The sequence below is a fragment of the Phalacrocorax carbo genome, chromosome 10 (genome assembly GCF_963921805.1).
Source record: "Phalacrocorax carbo chromosome 10, bPhaCar2.1, whole genome shotgun sequence".
In the NCBI taxonomy this organism is placed as follows: Eukaryota; Metazoa; Chordata; class Aves; order Suliformes; family Phalacrocoracidae; genus Phalacrocorax; species Phalacrocorax carbo.
Window position 1 is genome coordinate 23858912 of NC_087522.1, and position 21798 is coordinate 23880709.

General features: G+C 41.0%; 1 protein-coding gene across 1 annotated transcript in view; it reads right to left on the reverse strand.

Annotated features, from left to right (window-relative positions):
* Window positions 1-636: 636 nt before the first annotated feature.
* RTF1 (RTF1 homolog, Paf1/RNA polymerase II complex component) overlaps window positions 637-21798 on the reverse strand; it is a 39490-nt gene continuing 18328 nt past the window's right edge. The window contains 16 exon segments of the mRNA XM_064462516.1: window positions 637-3439; window positions 5268-5379; window positions 5670-5765; window positions 6901-6978; window positions 7538-7595; window positions 7970-8091; window positions 9975-10052; window positions 10637-10744; window positions 10834-10921; window positions 12135-12217; window positions 13124-13301; window positions 13910-14045; window positions 15967-16078; window positions 17710-17824; window positions 19923-20127; window positions 21623-21770. Coding sequence (XP_064318586.1) covers window positions 3333-3439; window positions 5268-5379; window positions 5670-5765; window positions 6901-6978; window positions 7538-7595; window positions 7970-8091; window positions 9975-10052; window positions 10637-10744; window positions 10834-10921; window positions 12135-12217; window positions 13124-13301; window positions 13910-14045; window positions 15967-16078; window positions 17710-17824; window positions 19923-20127; window positions 21623-21770 — 1824 coding nt within the window. The 3' untranslated portion in view covers window positions 637-3332.

A 21798-nucleotide genomic window follows, 5' to 3' on the forward strand; every position in this document is an offset into this window, starting at 1 on the left:
AATTCAGGTCAGAGGGGAGCTCAGGGAGGCCTCCAGTCCACCCTACTGCTGAAAGCTGGGTAAGCCAGAAGGTTGGATCATGCTACTTGTGGCTTAATCCAGCCTTCTCTTGAAAACCTCCAAAACAGAAACAGAACAATCTCTCTGGGCAACCTAGTCCACTCTCTGACTATCCTAAGGGTGAAAAAGTTTCTCCTTAAATCTTGGCAGAACTTGTCCTGTTTCAGCTTATGCCTGTTGTGTCTCTTCCTCCCACCAAGCACCCCCTGAGAAGAGTCTTGCTTCACCTCATTCAGTAGCTTCAAGTTCAGCTACATGCTTTAGCATCTTTGATTACAAAAGTAGTCTGGGTTTCTACAAGACCAGCAAAGTCCATGTTTTTGTGAGATGCAGCAGAGGTGCAAATGAACTGACCTTCCAAGAGGCTCTGTTTGATTCTAGTGATAAGGAGCAACTCCAGTCGTTAGAGAGTGATACAGGAGTCAGCCGCTCTGGCAAAGGGCTTACTTGTTATTTTACAGCATTACTATTTTAAATAAAATTGTCCAGACTGATAAATGAAGTGTCAGTTCCTGAATAAACAAATTCCAGACAGGAAACACTTAGTACCTCAGATCAAGGGATAAACAGTCAACCTTATTAAACCAACAAACCAAGTTTATTTATAGAAGTCTGTACAATTGTGATGAACTATGCTAGGACACCAGTGAAACAAAGCAAACATCTCTCCCTCTCTCACGAGCGGGAGGTGTAGTCACTCACCTTTACATGCACTTAAAGGAAAAAAGATTACAGCTTTCATACACAGTTCTGTAACTATTCAAGAGCATTTTCTTGATGTATTTTTCTCAATATAAGAGGTCTGCATAATTTACTGACTGTGCCTCTCTTCGAAACAGTATTTCAGCAGAATCCAGAGGACTTTGAGAGGGTAAGTGGCAGTTTCATAGTTGCAGATAACTAGGACATAGTCCATCATTCAGATCTGCGTTCTAAGCTTACTGCATCTCCTCTGTTTTGGTCATCTCTACTAAAGTTACTTGCAATGCTGTACAGGTCTCATCGACATTTTGACTGTAGTACAGACTATTTCTGTGTTACCAAATGTAGCAGTTACCTAAAACCAATACATCAAGGGCAAGCATATTCAAAATACTGAATTTGAGTTAACTTTACCTTTACAGACCACTTGTCACTGCACCTCAGGGCTCTGAGGCATTTCTGTGGAAAAATCAGTTCCTGAATCACTTGATTCTGCAATTATTTCTGCAAAGCATTGGAGAGTGATTATTTTGAAAACTGGCTATTGCAAAATAAGTTTAGATTTTTTTTATTACAAATCTGTAACATCAATGAAGCTGTTGAAAAAAAACCAAAATCATATCAAATGCATATCTACACAGTGAATCACAACGCCCCCTATGAGGTTATCATGGTAGATTCAATAAATCCACTCTTAAAAAAGTTAAAAGTACATTATGTGAGAGCCTACTATAACTCCAGAGAAGCTGCAATAGGCCATCAGATAAAGCAGTCTATGATTACGTATTCACAGAATAACCCACGTGTCCGAGAAATATGGACTATTCAGTAAATAAGTATTGAAGGAGTCCTAATTATTTGTTTATATGGTAGATAAGAGCTGCTTCATAGGTTGATTTTCTTTTTATACACAGTTCATAGGATCAATCTGCACACAATTACATGATGTTTCTTTAAAGCTACTGTTAAAAAAGGAAGAGAAAGTTAAACAAGAACTAGATTAAAGTTTCATTAAGAATCCAACAAGAAAGTATCAAACACAGGTTTAAACGTAACCGGTGTATGATTTCAGAGAAACAGTAATGCTCTGACAGAAGAAGAGCATCAGCATTTTCCCTCTTCAGGGTCCCCCAGAAACATTCCTACCTAGTTCAGTACTTAAGTTATTGTATAAGTACTGGCCTGAGAAGGAACAAACACGTGTTTGCACGCTTACCTGAATAAGGGCCTCTAACGTTTTAGACTTCTAATTGTCGTTTAATTTAGTTCTTAGCTCCATATATTCAGTTGTATCTTGTTTGGAAAAGTTCTTTGTTAAATGTCACTTATATTTACACTTCGATTTTTTTTTTAACACCTGAGTGATAATTTAGCTGTCACCTTATGTCCAGTCAAATATTCCATAAAGCCATACAATCTTTGTGCTAGTGTTGCACTCCACTTGTACCAGTTTATATATGAAAAATGTGGATCAGCTACCTCTCATACATTACCCACTGACCTTTCTACTGTGTCCTTCCCCTTTCACACAAAGTGTTGTTGTTTGGGTTTTTTTAATTATTATTATTTTTTAGAAGCCCCATTTAAATGGTTCACAAAGCAAGAAACAAAGTGAGCTGGAGCCCCGTGAAGACACAATGACTTAAAATATATATAATATTGGAGGCTTGGAGAAGAAACTAAAGCCCAGCCGATAAGCACCTCAGGGCCATCCCAGAAAAAGCTACTCCACTCAGTTATAACTGGAGATTCCAGATGTGCTATAGATGACAAATCCCACATCAAGAGCTGTGTACCTCTCTCTCATCAGTTAAGTGTAAGTAAAAAAGGGAACGTGAAGTTAAACAGCTATATCAGCCAAGCCATTTTAGTAAGAAGAATCACATTTAATGAGTTTCTTTCTTGCAATTTCAGATGCTCAAGTACAGCTGGTAGAAATTCAAAACAGCCGTAAAGAACTGTGACAGACGGATACAAATAGTACTGCAGCTTAAAAATGATAAAAAACACCTGAAAAAAAGTCACACAACCCTCCCAAAAAAATTTACACTTTGAACCTAAGCCAGTTTTTGAAGATTCCCTTCTCCAAAGCTAGGATGAAGGAGGAAGAGGAGGAGGAAGAAAGTGCAGATGACCTTGCAGCCACAAAGGTCTTGCGCCAATGTTTATTCACCGTGCCTGTGGTGGTACGTAAGGGGAGATCACCAAGTGCTGATTCTGCGACCACCAAGAGATTCCTATGGAAATCCAGACCTCAGGCTAATACTGAACACAGAGTGGACCAACGAGCTGCATCAACAAAATAAAAACAAAACTCAAACTAAAAGAAATGGGAAAACCCCAAATAGCACAGGTCCACATTTGTGAGGAGGGCAGGAAGAAAGGGCAAGAAGGGAGGTCTATACAGTAAATAGTTGAATGGTTTATGTTACAGATGACTGGCAGTTTTAAAGAGTCTCTTCCCAGCTCCATTGCTGCTCCAACCCAGAAGGGAGAACTGAAAAGGGAGGAAGAAAAGGTAGGACATCATCATGGAGCATGCAGGATCAGAAGCAGCAGAGTGGGCATGCTCAGATAAGCCCCCGCCTCTTTTTGTAGTCCTCCAAGTTCAATGATCGCCGCGGGGCACCATCTTTTGCTGGTGGAGCCTTGGAGGTGATGGCTAGTGCCTTAGATTCTGTTGGGGATAAGAAAAGAGTAAGGACCAAAATACATGAGAACTACAGAATTTTACTTGTTGCTTTTGCTGACAGCTTCCCCACAAAATGATGTTTGGCTTCTCTAGTATACATCAGGTTTGAACTTTGATTAATAATATAGGCAGTATCAGTTCACTTATATTCATAGATAAAAAATGCCCAATTTTGGCTCTGTTAATCCAGCTTTCTCCTGACAAGTATTCTTTAATTTCTTAGGAAAACTACTCTGTAGCACACTGAAATCACAATACAAACAGAGCCTTCAGGCTCAGCTCCAGGATCTTGGATAAATCATTATCCCATGAGATTGGCAAGCACAAAGAGACAGATAATAAGAAGTCAAACTTCCTATCCATGTCTACAGTACACATTTTAACCAATCCCCAGGTTCTTCTGTTAAGACTGCACAAAGCAAGATGCCAAAATGGTGTTCTGTCTGAGGAAAGAAAAAAAAAAAAAACCAACAACAAAACAGCCATACTTAAACCTCTACCTATACTGTGTTTCTCTCATCCTTCTCTTTCAGCCCCCTTCGTGGTTTTCAGTGTCCTTTAGCACCTCACCCTTATCTGCTTGCTAACTCTCTGAAGATCATATCTCTCACTGTCTGCTACAGGAAGTCTCCTATTCTTGGCATCCTACCTCATTCTGTAGTCTTATATCCAATCTTGACCTAGTTTGGAAAGACAAGCTCCCCTGCTCTCCCTTTTTGAAGGTTTTAAGTCTCTGAGCATTCTCACAGTACTTCTTAAGTCACTGTCCTCCAAGAAACTTTAGCTCTAATCCTTCCAGTAATGCTAGAAAAAATAAGCCTCATCAGTCAAATTGCATTGATGTTCTCCCGTGCTTTTCCTCCACTGGAAGACAGCTTGATAGGATGAGAGCAAACAGCCTCAAGTTGCACCAAGGGAGGGTTAGGTTGGATATAAGGAAAAATTTCTTCACCACAAGGGTTGTCAAGCATTGGAACAGGCTGCCCAGGGAAGTGGTTGAGTCCTCATCCCTGGAGCTATTTAAAAGACATGTAGACATGGCGCTTCGGGTCACGGTTTAGCTGTGAACTTGGTAGTATTAGCCTAACGGTTGGACTCAATGATCTTAAGGGTCTTTTCCAACCTAAATGATCTTATGACTTGAGGACACTAAGCTGTTCTTGCCACACATCTCAGGCTCTCAAAGTCAAGATCACAAAGAGGAAGGGTCAGCAAGTTTGTGTCTATAAGTATACCTTCACTCCCTGCCCAGTGTTTCGGTTCCCCTAAATTTTTGCTTCAATTCTGTCTGCAATACCAAAGTTAGGGAACAGCAGCTTGGTAAAACAGCAGGTGCAAAATCAAACAAAAAAAAAAATTTATCCACATAACATGTACACAGATTATGGAACAAGACAGACACCCAAAGCTTGTCTGTCCTCAAAAGCGATTAGACAAATTAATGAAGTAAGTATCAAGGTAGATATCAAGGCTTATTAAATACAACACACTCATCTGTTCCCCAAAGATTAGGCAAGTCATAGATACTGTAGACTCATTACCTCCTTTTCTCCCTTAGCATTTGGAGCAAGGAAATGGGGATATACACGCTTTCAGTCTAGCACAATACAGTTGTTCTTGTTTTCTCAATGGATGTCACTAGCACACATCCCCTCCTCTTCAGTTCAAGATACTTGCCACGATGACAAACAGAGAGTCCCTTCTCCCATTTTCAAAAACCCACCAATGATTTTGAAAGAACTGTTCTGAAAGAAGGGAGCTCTACCACAATGAGCTGGGCAATCACATCCCCAAACCCAGGTGTAACACCTACCTGAACTGGGAACCTGAAGATCAATCTTTACATCAAAGTCGTGCACTTTGAAAAGATCTTCTGAGAGGTCACTGGCTGATTTAGAGTTCACATCTTTATCCTTCCCTTGACCCTGAAAGAAAAACTACAGGTAAGTCTCCAACCCTTAATCTGTCCAGATAAAAAGCAATAAAAATGTTTTTTCCCCACTTGTCACAAACATACTTAATTTAGCTTTCATACTGCTAGAGAAACTTAATTTTCTTTCCCCAAGAAAGAAAAAGCTGTTTCTTTTCTATGATAATGCTCTACAGGATATCTATTTCTAGAACTGAAACATGCACATCTACCATTAGTCATAAGCTTCTAGAGCAAAATGGTGACAGTGGGAGGAACGTAATAGAGACAGAAATGGAAACTTGCCTTACTCATGTCCTTTGGAGCATCTGGTAATACACCAGACCCATATTTTGCATTTAGCTGGGCAAGGATGGCAGCTTGGACAGCAGGATCTCTGGACTACAGAGGACAAAAAGAAAAAAAAAAAAAAATCACTGTATTTAAATTGGTGAAAACTATACTGCCATTTCATTAAAACAGTGCTCACATCCATGAATCTAAAACCATAAGAGGCTATAGATCAGTTAGCCCAATCTTCAGGATCTCAGAGACAACTGAAATTGCCCTGATACCTGTGCAATGCATCTGACAGTAATAAACCAGAAGTTATCCTTCACAAAGTCTTTCTTTGAGAAAATGAGAAATACATTTTCTGTTGATATGGTTTGCTCCCATGACTAGGCTTACCACTATTATTAGATGGATTTGCTTTCACCTTACAGTTCTGGCTGAAAAACTCTACTAGAGAGAAGTAATCTTTAGAAGGTTATTTTCTTTACATAATAGTTGTCTACCACAATAAAACTACTTGGTTATGATTCTTTCCTAACAAAAAATTATTTCAGAAATAATTGTTTAATTCAAGCCCTGCAATAAAATTCCTTCTGTATTCTGTTGCTAGTTTGTGGAGACTGATGAGAACCAACCTGACCAGTTTTTTTTAAGTACTGATACCAGAACCATATACTATTCCAGAACAGGACTCAAAACCAGATTGCTTAGAAATAGAAGCTGATCATCTTGCTATCCATCATCTATACAGCTAGGGACTACAGTAGCAGGTTTTGCCGCAGTACCACAGGGGAATTTTGTGTTAAACTACTTTATCCATCACAGGCTCAAAATGTCTGGTCTCATCTCTCCTCTCACAGATCTTTCAGGAATGTTTCAATTAGAAGCAAAACTCACACCTAAACCAAGCTGTCCTCCCAGAGCTAACTAAATCTGAGTAATTCTACACAGAAGAATTCACTACAGAAGTCTACACCACAGTTGCTTCTCCATGTACATACCCACATCACTTATGTCCTTCGCACTTTGCTTTAAATAAAACCCAAAATATTGCTTTTTCCTTCTTTTGGAATAGTGAGACCAGGATCTAATTCAACTGTACCTCATCCTGGCATCTGGAGCATTAACAGCATATGGCACAGTTGAAATGAATACAAACAACATTTTCCTTCCTACTCTCTGCATTACACTGAGTTCTGTTTCTCTGCAGGTTGTCTCAATCGAACCTAAGTATTACACTCACATTAGACACTATTGTGGGCTTGCACTGCCGCCTGGTAAAGGGGTCCATTTGTTGGTTTTTCATGCTGTGACTTTCAGCCTGAAGAAGAAAAAGCACGTGGGTTTGCAGAGTTAGCTACTTGCACCCTTGTGAATCCTCCCACAGCACCCCACCCATGCAAGCACTCAGCTATATATAATATCAAGACCAGAAGAAAACCAGCAACAACATTACAGATTAGAAAGATTTTGACACACCCTGTCCTATGCTTCACAGGGCAAAACTGTCCGTATTGAATATAACACGGAAAATAGTTGCACAACTCTCAGGGTAGTTAAGGCTTAACCATTCATTAACAAGCTTAACTTTTCCTTAATAGAAGCGTTACTGCAGAGAACTGAATATTTCCTTTACTGTTTTATTGCCTGAAGTCTCTTTTCTGATTTCTTTCCCATACAAAATGCACTAAGTCACTATTACAGCCAGTAGTCTGCTGATAATTGAGTTGATCAAAAGGATGAAGCAATCTACTTTAAAATCATGTCATTTGCCTATATGAAAGATCATTTTAAAAATTTAGTAACTTCACCATGCAGTTATCCCCCTTTGCATCATTTCATCGCTACTGGTACAGAAGTATTAATTCAGCACTATTTACCACAAGAGCCTTCTCAGACTCAACGATATTCCACTCTCTATTTCTCTGGTTGATGTAACTGCAGAAAGGAAAAAAAGGAGGTTGGGGGAAAGAAAAAGAAAGTTTTGTCAATCCCTACATAACAAAATGCCTGACAGCATTCTTGCAGCTTCATCCTGATCGCAAATTACTCTTGTTACAACAGAACTGCTACCTGGGGTACATGGAAGAGAGTTTACCTCTCTGACGGTTTTAACTCAATGACAGATATAAGGAAGTAAAGATAGTCAAACACTAATAGAGCCATCATGATACACATTTCATTGATACATTGTACAGGAAAGAAGAGGAAATCTTGCAGTTAATTCACTACTGCGTGAGTTTCTCTCCTCTGTATCTGCATATTTTGGTGGTACTATTTAAGACAGAAAATTCCCAATATCTGCTTCTTACCTGATTGCAGAAATGTTTTTTGTTCGTTGACGATCCAGGGCCTCTGCTCGCTCTTCAAGTTCATTAAGCTGATCTTGAATCTGTTTGGCTTTATCTTGGTCCCCCAAGTCCTCAGCCATAGCCTTCAACCAAACAGTAACTCATTAGGCACTACTTTCTACCACAGAGCTAGTCAGAGAAACAAGGGACAGACCCATGAATCAGCCAGCCAACCCAATTCCAGTTGCACATGTTCTACCCCGCGTGGTAAGAATACAACAAAGAGCTAATCTCTCCTGACAGCTCAAGGTAAAACATGACTTCTTCGTCTGAAGAACTCTGAAAACCTCTGAAACCCCTTAAACTAAGGAAGATATAGGAGCACTAGTCCCAGCACAAGCAGGGCAAATCAGTTAGATGATTTAAGTTACAGGTTTGATTAAAATTTGATATCATTATTTACCAGCTCAGGAAAGGAATAATTATTTCTGCAACCATCAGTTGCCACTTATTCCAGGGAACTGGAGAGTCCCCTACCACGCCACCAGACCAACAACAGGTGCTTATTATGCCACCTGGTGACAACAAAAAGCAACTGCACCCTTCCGCAATGGAAAACTAACAATTTACATATTTGTGCATCATAAAATGATGAGCAAACAATACAGTTAAGCGAAAGAATCAATGAATCCCAGGTTGGAAGGGACCTCAGGGATCACCTATTCCAACCCTTCTAGGAAGAGCCCAGTCTAGACAAGATGGCCCAGCACCCTGTCCAGACGACTCTTAAAAGAACCCGAAGTGGCCGAGTCAACCATGTCCCTGGGGAGGTTGTTCCAATGGTGACTGTCCTCACTGTGAAAAATTTTCCTCTGGTGTCCAGTCGGAATCTCCCCAAGAGCAACTTGTGTCCATTCCCCCTTGTCCTCTCCATGCGACTCTGTGTAAAAAGGGAGTCTCCATCTTCTCTGTAGCTGCCCCTTAAGTACTGGTACATGGTGATGAGATCCCCTCTGAGCCTCCTTTTCTCTCCCAGCCTACCCTCGTATGGCAGCTTCCCAGTCCCTTGATCATCTTGGTGGCCCTTCTCTGGACCCCTTCCAGCCTGGCCACATCCTTTTTGTACAGCAGGGACCAGAACTGTACACAGCACTCCAGGTATGACCTGACAAGCGCTGAGTAGAGTAGAAAAAAAAAAAAAAGACTACTTTATCCCTGCTGGCAATGCCCTTTTTGATGCAACCCAGCACCCTATTGGCCTTCTTGGCCGCGGCAGTCACTGTTCGCTCACACTGAGCTTCCTGTCCACCAGGCCCCCCAGGTCCCTTTCAACAGAGCTGCTCTCCAGCCAGGTGAATGCAGACCTAAAAATTAATACAAACTGGTTTTACTGTATATGAAGCACAAATGTCTTGAAAAAGGACTGCACAAATAAAACGAAACAGAACAGGTTATGTCTGTCTTCAGAGATACTTAAGACTGCTCGTTTACTTCACTTCTTGGCTTTGGCTTCTCAGCACTGTTAGGTCTATTTGTTTCAGGTCTACATGTAAAACAGTTCAGTGGCAAGTAAATCTTTCATCAACTTATTCTTTTAATTACAAATTATTGGCCATAAAGTGAAAATTCAGTCACCCCCGAGTAAAAGATAATTTAACACGACTTATTTTTCCTATTTTGAAAAGTATAGGAAATCAACTTTCAAATGTTATTATGGGATACCTGGGGGGAAGAAAAAAGAAAAAAAGAAAAAGATTTTCTAAAGCAGAACAGCTTAAGACCTTCTTGTTTAAAGGACACAAAAAACAGACAGCTATAATTGTTGGCAATTGCCCTTAGAAAAAGAATGCAATAGCTTTAAGTGGGTTCTGAGTGTTCTGAACCCAGCAATGAACCTTGAGATCCACCTTTTAGCTGCATAGTTAAAGTCGAGCTTACTGCTGACTACTGCCAAAATCCAGATGAGCTCCAAGTTCTTCAAAATCAAAGACTGCATTAAGCTTGCAGGCATCATCTCATCTCTCACCTTCTCCTTTAACAGCTGAGTTTTCTTCATAGCGTAATTTGGAGGTGCTTTTCTGAACCTTTCCTTCTCTTTCACAATCTGTAAGCAGAGGAAACAGTAAGAATACACAAAGATGAAATGTCTATTTCAGAACTTGGACACTAGAAGCAACAGATCAATATCACCTAAGAAATGTACTTACTGCCACAGCATTTTACTCATGCTCTCTGCTGCGTTTTTAAATTTGTGACTTGGTAATGAGTTACAGCTCCATTTCCCTCACTTATGACCTACAAAAATCCGATGCTAGTCACATTTTGTCAGTATTAACCAAGTATTAAACTGCAGAAACTGTGATAAATGCACCTATCATGATGCTGTTAGCTTTTCAGAACTTGAGAACTAAATTGCCATACTCAGGTTAGGAGTTCAGAGCTGTGCAACACAAGTTCAGGAGAAAGTAGCAGGACACAAAGGATGAAGTCAAGCAGGAGCGAGCACAAAACAAACAGCTGGATCACCAAGCTACTCTATCCAGTTACGCAACTTCATTTTGAGCCTTTTATTTTCTTCTTTGGAAGCAAATACCATCATTATTTTGCTTTGTAACAGCTAGTGCTCTGCTCCATGAGTTCCTGACACATTTAAGCACTGCCACAGCCTCACTACAACGCACTGATTACCTCCTCAATGTCCTGGTCATTAAACTTGTAGTTGAGGGCTTCTTTGATGGACACTTCCTTCTTGTTTATCTCATCCAGTGTGGGTAGCTGCATCCCAGCAGAGAACATCTAAACGCAAGGGACAAAGAGGTTACTTTCCCCTTAAAGCATCCTTGGCAGAAGGTTGCTAAGAATAAACTGAAGTCTGACAAACTTACCGCTTCCTTCCACTTCATAAACTCACTTTCAGTAAATTCCTGATTTGAGACAAACTCCAAACGAAACACACGTGAATCACTGCCATGCCTGCAACAAGAAAGCGTAACAACATCCCTCTCTGACTTTACAGAGCTGTGATCTTGGATCTATAGATGTAAACTGATTCAAGAAGCCCAAAACCACACACTTAAGCCTACTCTTGTGGCTCACATGCTATCTATTCCTAACTTCAGTCAAGTCTGCCACAGTTCAGGAGCCTACAGCAGCTATTAGTAGTAATGCAAAGAAATACTAGACAGTGAGTCGCTCAGTTGTGGCAGTAAAACCCTCCGGAGGAAACAGAAACAGGCCTCTCTCACACCTAAACCTTACATACCCTACTTGGTGATGCAGCACCATCTTCAGAAACACAAAGCTCCTTCATGTTTGGACTAGTACAAGTAACCTTTAAGCAGTACTGAATTATACAATGCTGGAGCCAACCCCCTTTGAATTTTTCATTCATTGCCCAGTCAAGGCCAGAAATCCCTAAACACTTTCTGCAGAGCGCTACCTTTGGCACTACCAGCTAAACTACTATACTGCTACTAACCAATATTAAAATTGGTTGCCAGGGTGTAAATTTCACTCAAAGCATGGAGGTCCCTCCTGAATTAGCCTAAGAAGTTATTGAGTGTTACAACAGATTTAGATAAGGCTTTTTTTACTCCATACGTGGACCCACATGCATTTCCCACGTGCCTTCCTGTTTCTCCCAAACGGTTAATGTCTTCTTGTCCTACCCCACCAGGGTATTTTGTATTGTAACTGTTAATCTTCACCTCACAATCCTTACAAGGGCCATAAGAACAATGGTGAAATCCAATGCTACATTCAGCTTCTTCCCTCCAAAGTACCACTTTCTGTTGTGACACATGTGCCACACCCAGTCATGTATGCCTTTAAATGATATATATTTCTAACATCTGATTATGACAACAGTGGAGAAATATGTAAGAGTATTGCAAAGCTCAAGAGGCATAGACAAACAATCATGGGTTACTAATGCAAATGAATTGTTCAGATGTCAATACAATCACAAGCCTCTGCATGAGTTGGTTTTGGTTTGTTTTTTTTATAATTTCCATTATGCTCAAGGGGAAAAAGCCCAAACAAACCCAACCCCAACATTCCAGCAGGAAGCGGTATGGCAAGGGCCAGTCTGGTTTTTAGCTCTCATCTCCAAGCCACACAGAGAACCTTATTTGCTATCAAAAGGACACTGATTCATGAACTAATGAGGATTACTTCGGTATCTTACCGCAGCTGTAGTCCTTTGTTTGTCCGGGTACCACCAAGCTGGTAAACTTTCGCAGTCTCTACCACACCAGTTATTTCAGCAACCTGTATCACAGAATAAAACACACAAAAGGAAGGATGCAAGAGGGGTTTTGTTGTGTTCCTGGAATATATCTGGCATATTCAAGCCTTTTCACTAGAGATCAAAAACCGTAACCTAACTAACATTTCTAACTAGATCAAGGAAAGCAAGACTTTTCAGGGTACATTATCAGGTGCTGGATTAGTTGCTTCATGCATTACCTTTGAGTTGACAAATTATACCATCTGAACACTTGATGCAGTTTTTCTGTCTTCTCAGTTCAGCCTTCCCGACCAAATGATGTAGGCTTTCCTACTTTTTCTATTTCCTTTTCAATTAATGCTGGTTTGGGTTAAAGTTTGTCCCAAATGAAATACACCAGTGCTGCTCACATAAACACAGCCCCTCTGGGGACCTTCTAAATGCAATTTTAGAGAATATTATTGAACCCTATGATTGTGCAGTTACAGCAATAAAACATAAAACCAAAACTGTGTTCTCAATCACCTTCTCTTCTAAGGCACACCGAGGTACTAGGAACACTTCATGAAAAAAGAACCACTCAATAACTTGGGAACATTCCCAGAAATAAGGGCTGAATACTATTCATCCTCACTTGGTCAAAGCAGAGTCCTGAACTCTACTTTGCAATACAGATGATGAGACAAGATAGCATGAACTGAAGCTGGAAGAAGAGGCTTTGTTAGTGCTCCCTCTTTCACTAAATGTCTCTCTTCACCTAGCTGATCCCATAGATTTATTTTTAAACCAGTCTTCTCCACTTCTTTGGCAGCAATTACATTTTCTGCTTATAAACAATCTTTCTATGTTTGTCACTCAAACAATCACAGATACCTGAGAATTGCTAAGATGCAAATGTTACATTACAGCACTGTAAGAAGAACTAAATCCCTTGGAACTAAACTCACCCGATAAACAGGTTTGCTGTTGTGATTTCCAATGCCAATACGGACAAAGCAGCCAGTGACTGTCTTGGCAAAGAAGGGCATATGACACCAGCGTTCCAGCTTGTGCCGCGATAAGCGTACTCGGTTCAGTTCTTCAGGCAAGGACACTGGCTGGGACTTCGGAGGAATTTCTTCTTTCCTTATTGGCAAAAGGTGAGAAGGAATAAAGAAAAAACAGTAGAGACATAATCACCAAAAAAAGGTCCTGAGCAAGGTGCAGCATGAACACTAACTCTTTAAATTACTAGTACAAGGAATCATTCATCATGCGCTAGTTGACTGTAGATATGTGAATTTAGCATTCATGAAAAAGGCTTAATGCCAAGTCCCAGACTTGCTACCTACTGCCCCTGCTACTGCAAAGCAGTAAGACTCACACGCCAAGGCAGTTTATAGGCCAATGCTTTAAGATAAGCCAGCACATATCTCTGCCCTGCTAACGTGCCGGGGTTCTGCGGCTGCTGAACTGTAGGACTAAACAAACCTGAAAACAACAGTAAACGGGGCTAAAGGTAACAGCAGGGAACTGAAGCTGCAAACCCATCCAAGGTAAGTCAGTCCCATACACCACGATACAGAAGCCAAGGACTCAAATCTGAGCAATGCAAGTGTGCTCAGAGGCAAAACCACTTTAGAGACACTGAACTTCCCCCAAACAATCCTCTAAACCAGGATGTACCTACATAAAGTGGATCTGTTTTTGAACACACACTTATAAGTAATCATAGGCCAGTGTTTACTACTTACTCTTCCTCTTCATCAGAGGATGAGGATCTGGACGAGCGATCACTTTTCTCACTAGACTTATCATCCTCCTCCTCCTCTTCATCATCAGAGTATACTTCACTAGTTTTTAATGGCTGTTTTTTTGCAAGCAATTCAGCTGGGGGAAGGAGGAGAGAGAACAAGGAAAAGCAAGCTGTGAGTTTTTTATGAAAGCTTTCTTTTAGAGCTGAAACCTTATTGTTTTTAAAAAAAGAGGCAAATAGCTGTCAATTTTACACTGGATACAAAAGCCACGTGTTCAAGTCCACTGGTAAGCTAAGCACTCCATTGCATATATTCAAAGAGAGAAATCAAAGTATTTAAAAGCATCTTAAATCTCAGTTGTACTTAAATTCGGTCTCCCAGCTTGACTGCATGTGGCAATACAAGATGGGCATAACAACTGGATATGCAAGATAAAACTATTATGATGACATAACTCATTGTTATTTTGCAAGGGAAAAAAAAATCTCGTGTTTGGAGAGGAGCTGTATTATGTTTGCGTGGCAAGGTTTTGGTAGCGGAGGGGCTACAGGGGTGGCTTCTGTGAGAAGCTGCTAGAAGCTTCCCCCATGTCCGACAGAGACAAGGCCCACCGCTGGCCAAGGCTGAGCCCATCAGTGACGGTGGTAGTGCCTCTGGGATAATGTATTTAAGAAGCAGGGGGCGGGGGTGCAGAAGCACTGTGCAACTGCAGCCGGAGAGAGGAGTGAGAATATGCGAGAGAAACAGCCCTGCAGACACCGAGGTCAGTGAAGGAGGGGAGGAGGTGCTCCAGGCACTGGAGCAGAGATTCCCCTGCAGTCCGTGGTGAAGACCATGGTGAGGCAGACTGTGCCCCTGCAGCCCATGGAGGTTAATGGTGGAGCAGATATCCATCTGCAACCCATGGAGGACCTCATGCCAGAGCAGGTGGATGCCTGAAGGAGGCTGTGACCCCACGGGAAGCCCAGGCTAGAGCAGGCTCCTGGCAGGAGCTGTGGACCGCTGGAGAGAGGAGCCCACACTGGAGCAGGTTTGCTGGCAGGACTTGTGACCCCGTGGGGGACCCACGCTGGAACAGTCTGTTCCTGAAGAACTGCATCCCGGAGAAGGGACCCAGGCTGGAGCAGTCTGTGAAGAACTGCAGCCTGTGGGAAGAACTCACGTTGGAGAAGTTCATGGAGAACTGTCTCCTGTGGGAGAGACAGCATGCTGGGGCAGGGGAAGAGTGTGAGTAGTCCTCCTCCTGAGGAGGAAGGAGCGGCAGGAAAGTGTGATGAACTGACCTCAAACCCCACTCCCCATCCCCCTGCGCCACTGGGCAAGAGGAGAAGGTAGAGAACTCAGAAGTAAAGTTGAGCCCAGGAGGAAGGGAAGGGTAGAAGGAAGGTGTTTTTTAAGATGTAGGTTTTTTATTTTCTAATTATCCTACTCTGATTTTGATTGCTAATAAATTAAACTAATTTCCCCAAGTCGAGTCTTGTTTTCTCATGACAGTAATTGGTCAGTGATCTCCCTGTCCTTATCTTGACCCATGAGCCTTTCATTTTATTATCTCTCCCTCTCCACTCTCTATCCAGGGAGTGATAGAGCAGCTTTGGTGGGCACTGGCATCCAGGAGCACAGTAAAACCCAGTAGAGCAGCAAAAAGAGTTGCATCACAAGCCTGTGGCAAGACGGACAAGATGATGTGCCAGTGAAGAAACAAGCAAATGTAGACAAGGTAGCACAAGTACAGTAAATATGGTCTGGATGGTTCAGAGATTAAATAACAGAATCTAAGTTAACTAAACATTACTAAGTGCCATTTGATGGACTGTGATGAAAGTTTGTTTTCAGATAGTGCCGGGGAGGATCGAGGGGGAGGAACAGCATCAGTGGTACCAAACGATATCCTTTGTGGTCATATTGGGCAAAAGACCAAGGAAAACAGAGACATGGAATTCATTCACTCCAAGTGTAGGACTGTTGCATTAATTAGAAACAGAAAGTTAGCACTTTGAAAAAGCTGTAACAGTGCCTCAAAAAATTGTAGCAATAGCAATGCACTTTCATACCTGTTCTGTTCTTCCTTTTCTCTCTTTCCGCTTTTAGCTCCTCCATTGCCTGAGATTTCTTGTCTAGCTTCTCATCCCGCTTTGATCGCCGCTCTTTGTTATGTGACATGACCTAAAAATATGCACAGGAAGTCCCTCAACACCAAGTGCAATCCATAAATTGAAATGCATTAAAACAAAGACTGTTTGCACACTTTGAAAACTTTTCAAATAGAAACTACTAACAAACTGCATTTGAAATCAGTTTTTTTCAAGTTCATTTTCATAGAGGTTAGGGAGAGGGAAATCAATCCGCAGCATTTTTTTTTCTGCTTCATATCAAAATAATGATAATATTTACACTTCAAAATTTCTGCTACCAAGTGTTACTCTCAAAACTCCTCCTGAAGGTTAGAAAAGGACTAGAGAAATAAAACAGAAGTAATTCTATAACCAACAGGTAATGAGGAAAAATTGAATGAATATTCTTCTCGTTTGCTTTTCCTTCTGCAAGGCCAAAACAAGGCATTTGTTCTCATTCTGTAGCAAACTGAAAAGTTATGTTAACAAATACTAAAACAGAAATAGAGTTGTGGGTAAAGTCTGCAATATGGATACAAATCTTAAATGTTTTAAGTCTTCCAATATTTTGTTTCTAACAGGTCTATCTGGAATACCAGGTAGCACAGAAAGCAGCTTCTATAATAAGCATAAAAGACAGTCATTTGAAGTAAGTCAAAAAAAGGCACTGTAGAAGAACTCTGTGTAAGATCCTTTGATATATACATATATGTATGAGTCTACACCTTATGTACTACATATATGGACTACATAAGTACATACACACATGCACATATATGGAGTTGAGAGGGGTAGGGAGATGAGATTCACTCCACTTAACATGTTCCTATGGGAAAACTCATCTCACCTAATTTGATTTAAGTGTTTAACATCTGTTTCACTAGAAAATAACAGGGAGCAAACTGCCAGCTGGAAATGCCCTACTCCACTGCACAAAGACAGAAGTGACAATGACTGCACACTATCAACTAGTTCTTAGATGGCTAGAGTTAAGCAAGACGAGTGCCATCCCATTCTGGGAGCCTATGTGCCCGGAGTCTATAAATAGTAAAGGGCGGGGTCTTAACCATTTGAAACTACAGCCAATTCAGCCATCTGAAACTACCGTTACAGAGGCCTTACCCCAAATACTGGTTTATCCTCTCTCTACTGGAGGTGGAAAAAACTACAGAACTACTTCTATTCCTCCCAGCCTTCAAGCTTTTCATTCACAGCCCTACCAGTAGAAACTAAGCATTCTTTTCATTGTACGTGTGGGCAAAATAATTAAGACTACAGCTGAGCGGTTTCTGGCCTGCTCCCTCAAACTTTCACTTGCAAGTAAGACTGCATATGTAATGTTTGAGACTGAATGACAGAAGTTTAGCTAAAGTAACTGCAAAAGGTTAGGTTGCTCTCCTGTTCTCATATGGGAGGACTATTACAGCAACTCTAGATACAGCTGCAACTTTGCGTTTTTTATTAAAAGGAGTTATCAGTGCACCCCTCAGCAGGCCAAAGATGTTCGTTTCTTCAAATGAACTGAAAGGCTAAAGATAGCCTTAGCATATAAATGACTACATTCTGTCCTGCTTGCCACACTGTTTGACATTAAGTGAAAACATCGGGGCAGAGAGAGTCAGCATCCTACCTCGTATTGCCAAGGGAAAAGGCTTTGTGACTAAGGACGGTTTCATCTCCTACCTGGGATTCCTGGATCTGTGTGAGTTTTTTCTTCTCCTGCTCTTCCTCTTGCTTTTTCTTTTTCTCTTTCTTTTCTTTCTTTTTTGCCGTTTTTAGTTTCTTCTTGATTTCAAATCTAGTAGCAGATATTGAAATAAAAAGAATGTTCACTCTCTGAGTGAGCAAAGTACCACTCAGATGCTCTCAGCTTAACTTGTTAGTAGACTGTAAGGAATGCTTCCACTGCTTGCCCCAGATGGATAAACCTCTAATGCCATCCTGTCCACCATTCCTATCCATTTCCTTCCCCAGGAAAAGCAAGGTGAAGAAAAGCTAACCTAAAGGGCTGAGGCAACCACAAAGTAACAGCTACACCCCAGAAATCTGTCCTTACTCCATCTTCAGCTTTGCCAGTATAGTGACCGTTGCATGCTGCCCCCAACTCTGGAAACAGTTAGCTGTTGAGGTTCAACTAATATAAAACAGACAAAAACTTGGTTGTTTAAAGCCACTATCATGCTAACTTTTTCATGCTTCAACTCCACCTTCCTACTGGCACTGGTCTGTATAAGAACAACTGCAAAGAAGTCAGTGAGTCCTCCTTCAGCAGCTACATTCCAGTCAGACTCAGGCAGTTTCTGCACTCCAATTTAGCCACTTCCATTTCTACCTTCACAAAATATGTCACCCTGAAATCTTATTTTCAGCCACTGTATTCAGAAGAGTAGTGATTTCCCTGAAACTGTCCTGTGACTGAATACCACTGCACCATGGACTGGTCATTGCTTTAGTGAAGTGTGCGTATGAACAAACACAAGAAAAAAAATTATTTAACTTCCAATAACTCAAATTCAAAATTTGTTATCCACGTGCATATTACACAGTCCATTCTTCTTCAGTCCCTCACACCTGGATTTTGTAGACAAGAAACTGAAGTGCCAGATGAGCTTGTTGCCCTTTATGCCTTTACCATGAAGCATAACACGCAGGGCACAGGCATGGCATCCCATGCAATGTCTGCTGTAATCCCAATGAACTCACAGTACAATGTACATACAAAGAGCTAGACCACATTTTGAAAGATTCAACTTACCAGAAAGTTAAATAACTACCCACCACCACCCCATGCATAGTTCTAACTGCCAACCCCACTTTTACACAAAACAGGACAAACACATTTAAGATTAAATCAGTAACTCAAGCTTAGATTGTTTAGCTTGTCCTTATCAAGTATTCTCAGCATTCATTCTAAAAGAGAGACACTCAGTCACCATGGAATAGTGAATGGAATTAAAAGATATGGTGTCCTTCTACCTGATCTAAATCCAAATCTTTCACTCATTTTGATCCCTTTTAGGAGAGCAGCAAACTAGAGAAGATATTGGAAGTAGTACTAAAACCACAGACAGGCAGCGCTCTAACTACGGCTTGGACAACCGGACAGTCTGACAGGAGCTTGTACTGAGACGATTTACTCAACAGATGTCAGTCCTCTAGAGAAATTTCTCAGCAAGTGAGAAAAGAGAGAAGTCACCAAACACGGAAGAAACTGGACAAAACTTGCCCCACACATGCCAAATCTTTTCTGTTAGACACACAAGAAGAAAAATACCTTTACTACAAGGAAGCTGCCTGACAGGACAGTGTTACAGTGACAAACAAAATAAACCACAACACCTAAGGTAGAAATCCACAAACGATCCCTTGAAAATGACACATCCAACACCACTCATCATTATTTCAATCTCTCTCTCTCTCCTGTTAGGGCCCCAGTCAGCTTCACACCCAGAGGCAGCCCTAACACCGCGCTTCATCATTGTTTCCTGAAAAATTCCAGAAGCTTATATACACCTTACACTTCGTTTGCCTTTTTCCAAACTATGAGCGTGGGACAGCTAATACAAAAAATACAGAAGAGAATGCAGTCCTCCTGACTGTCTGGCAACTAGTATGCAAAGCAGTAATATGGCTACAATGGTAGCTGACAGAACCACGCATATTCAACAGCTGAGAAACTTTCAGTTACTGACTTTTACAACAACATGCAGAACTCCTGCTGTGTGCTTCTCAACTAGCTACAAGGACAGTTTACACACACAAAAAAAATCTACAATGAAGCTTAATTCACTTCATCGTCCTGAACACTTGGAGCCCAAACATGAGACCACAGTCAGCATACTCACCCAACAGCCTGTATGCATTCGCTACCAAATATCAACAGATCTAAAATTCACCTTCTCTTTAGCACTTCTCTCTTCTCTATCCGGTTAAACAGCTCCTGTTCTCTCTCCTTTTCTGTCATTTGTTCCAGTCGAGCTCGGTCTTCTTCATCTCCCATCAGATCTTCTCCATAGCCATCATGGAATTCCTCATCTTCAGATGAAGAATCTGAATCTGAGCTAGATGAGGAGCTGTTGCTTTCTGAGTCAGACACTTCTCCTAAAACAAAACACAAGGCAGTGATATTCAACTGGGGCAAAGCCCAACCACTTCATTGTAGCATGTTAGCAAAGGATACCAAGAATGTATTTTATGCTCCTTTTCCACTATGCTAAAAGCATACATATAATGAAAACTAAACCCAGGAGAAAATACTTTATTACCATAAGATATACACGCTAAAAAAAGTTATAAAATGAGTGGTACTACGTGCAAACACAAATTGGGCTATAAATAAAAATTCTTAGTAGAGAAAGCAAATTTTAGGAGGCCTTTCCATTAGTGTGTTAGGGTCTTAGGGTTAGATTTCTATGTCTATATGCTATGTCCCTGAGAAATTGCTTGTACAGCCATAGCTTTTTAAGTGTGTGTGGGCACCTCAAATGCCACTATTAACCACCACTAATACTCTTTGTTACAGCAATCTGAGGAACAGAAATTTGTCATTTGAAGACCACAGCACTATGAATTGCTGCATCACAACTTGAAACACACTATCCTCAGGACTGGCAAGGCTTTGATGCTAGCTCCATTGCTGCAATAAGCCTTCCCAGTTACACATGTGCTTAGGAAACAGCTGACTCCCCAATAACATCAGGTAACACCAACTTTAAACTTGATCCAAGTCCAAGTGCTTTGATTATCTCACCTAACTGACTACATTACACCAAATTGCAAAAGCAGACATTAGGATTCTTTCTTCCCATTTCATTCTGATCTCAGTATTTCCGGAAACTTCCAGCTTTGCAAGCTTACACTGTGAAAAACATTGATTTGCAGGCACCAATACATACAGGTTCAGTCACTTCATGCTTTATCTCCGCTGTGCTTAACATACTTAAAACTGTAGGCTCCTTCATATCCTTTCTTAACTTTCTTTTTTTAATATCAGCTGAAATCACAACTAACCACCTGCAAATCTTCATAGGCATGATGAAAACAGGAAAGAACACAGGAAGATTGCCCAGCATTGAAACAGATTCAATATTCATGTAAAAAAAATTCCGACAAAGTCGTTGTAATGATTTTTCTTCTTCCACGTCAGTATAAATGTGCAAGAATTCCAATTTGGAGCAAATGCATACAAGATAAGCTGCTATTGGCATCATGCAACTCTATACACCTCTCCCTTTGTCATCACAAGAAGTTTGGGATGGGAAAATACATCAATGGGAATAAAAGAAAATGCTACCCACACTAGAAGGAAGAAAAGAATTTTCCAGGAGAAAGTCAAGTAATGAAACACATCGTACATTCTTCAGCTGAAAAAGTATTTAGTGTTACATTTGTAATGGAGTACTTAGAGCAACGCTATACTGAATTATATGCACTTCAAGCCACGGCAAGTTTAAGAGTCATCCAGACTAGACGTAAGACTAAAGAAACTCTTTCAAATTAGTCTTAACATCACCATTTTACATCACTCTTCAGTGTGGCCAAAGGGGTCACTTCACTTGGAATACCACTGGAAGTAGACGCACACATGTTATCTTACCCTCTTCAGGTGCTGAGCTCTCAGCCGAGCTGTCTTTATCTGAGCTGCCTGAAGAGGCAGCTTTGTTCATCTGTTTCTTCATGGCTCCTTTCTTCTCTGCCTTACCCGCTTTTCCCTTTTTTTTGTTTTTAGAACCTCCAACAGTCCACTGCAAGGAAAGAACCAAGAAAGGGATC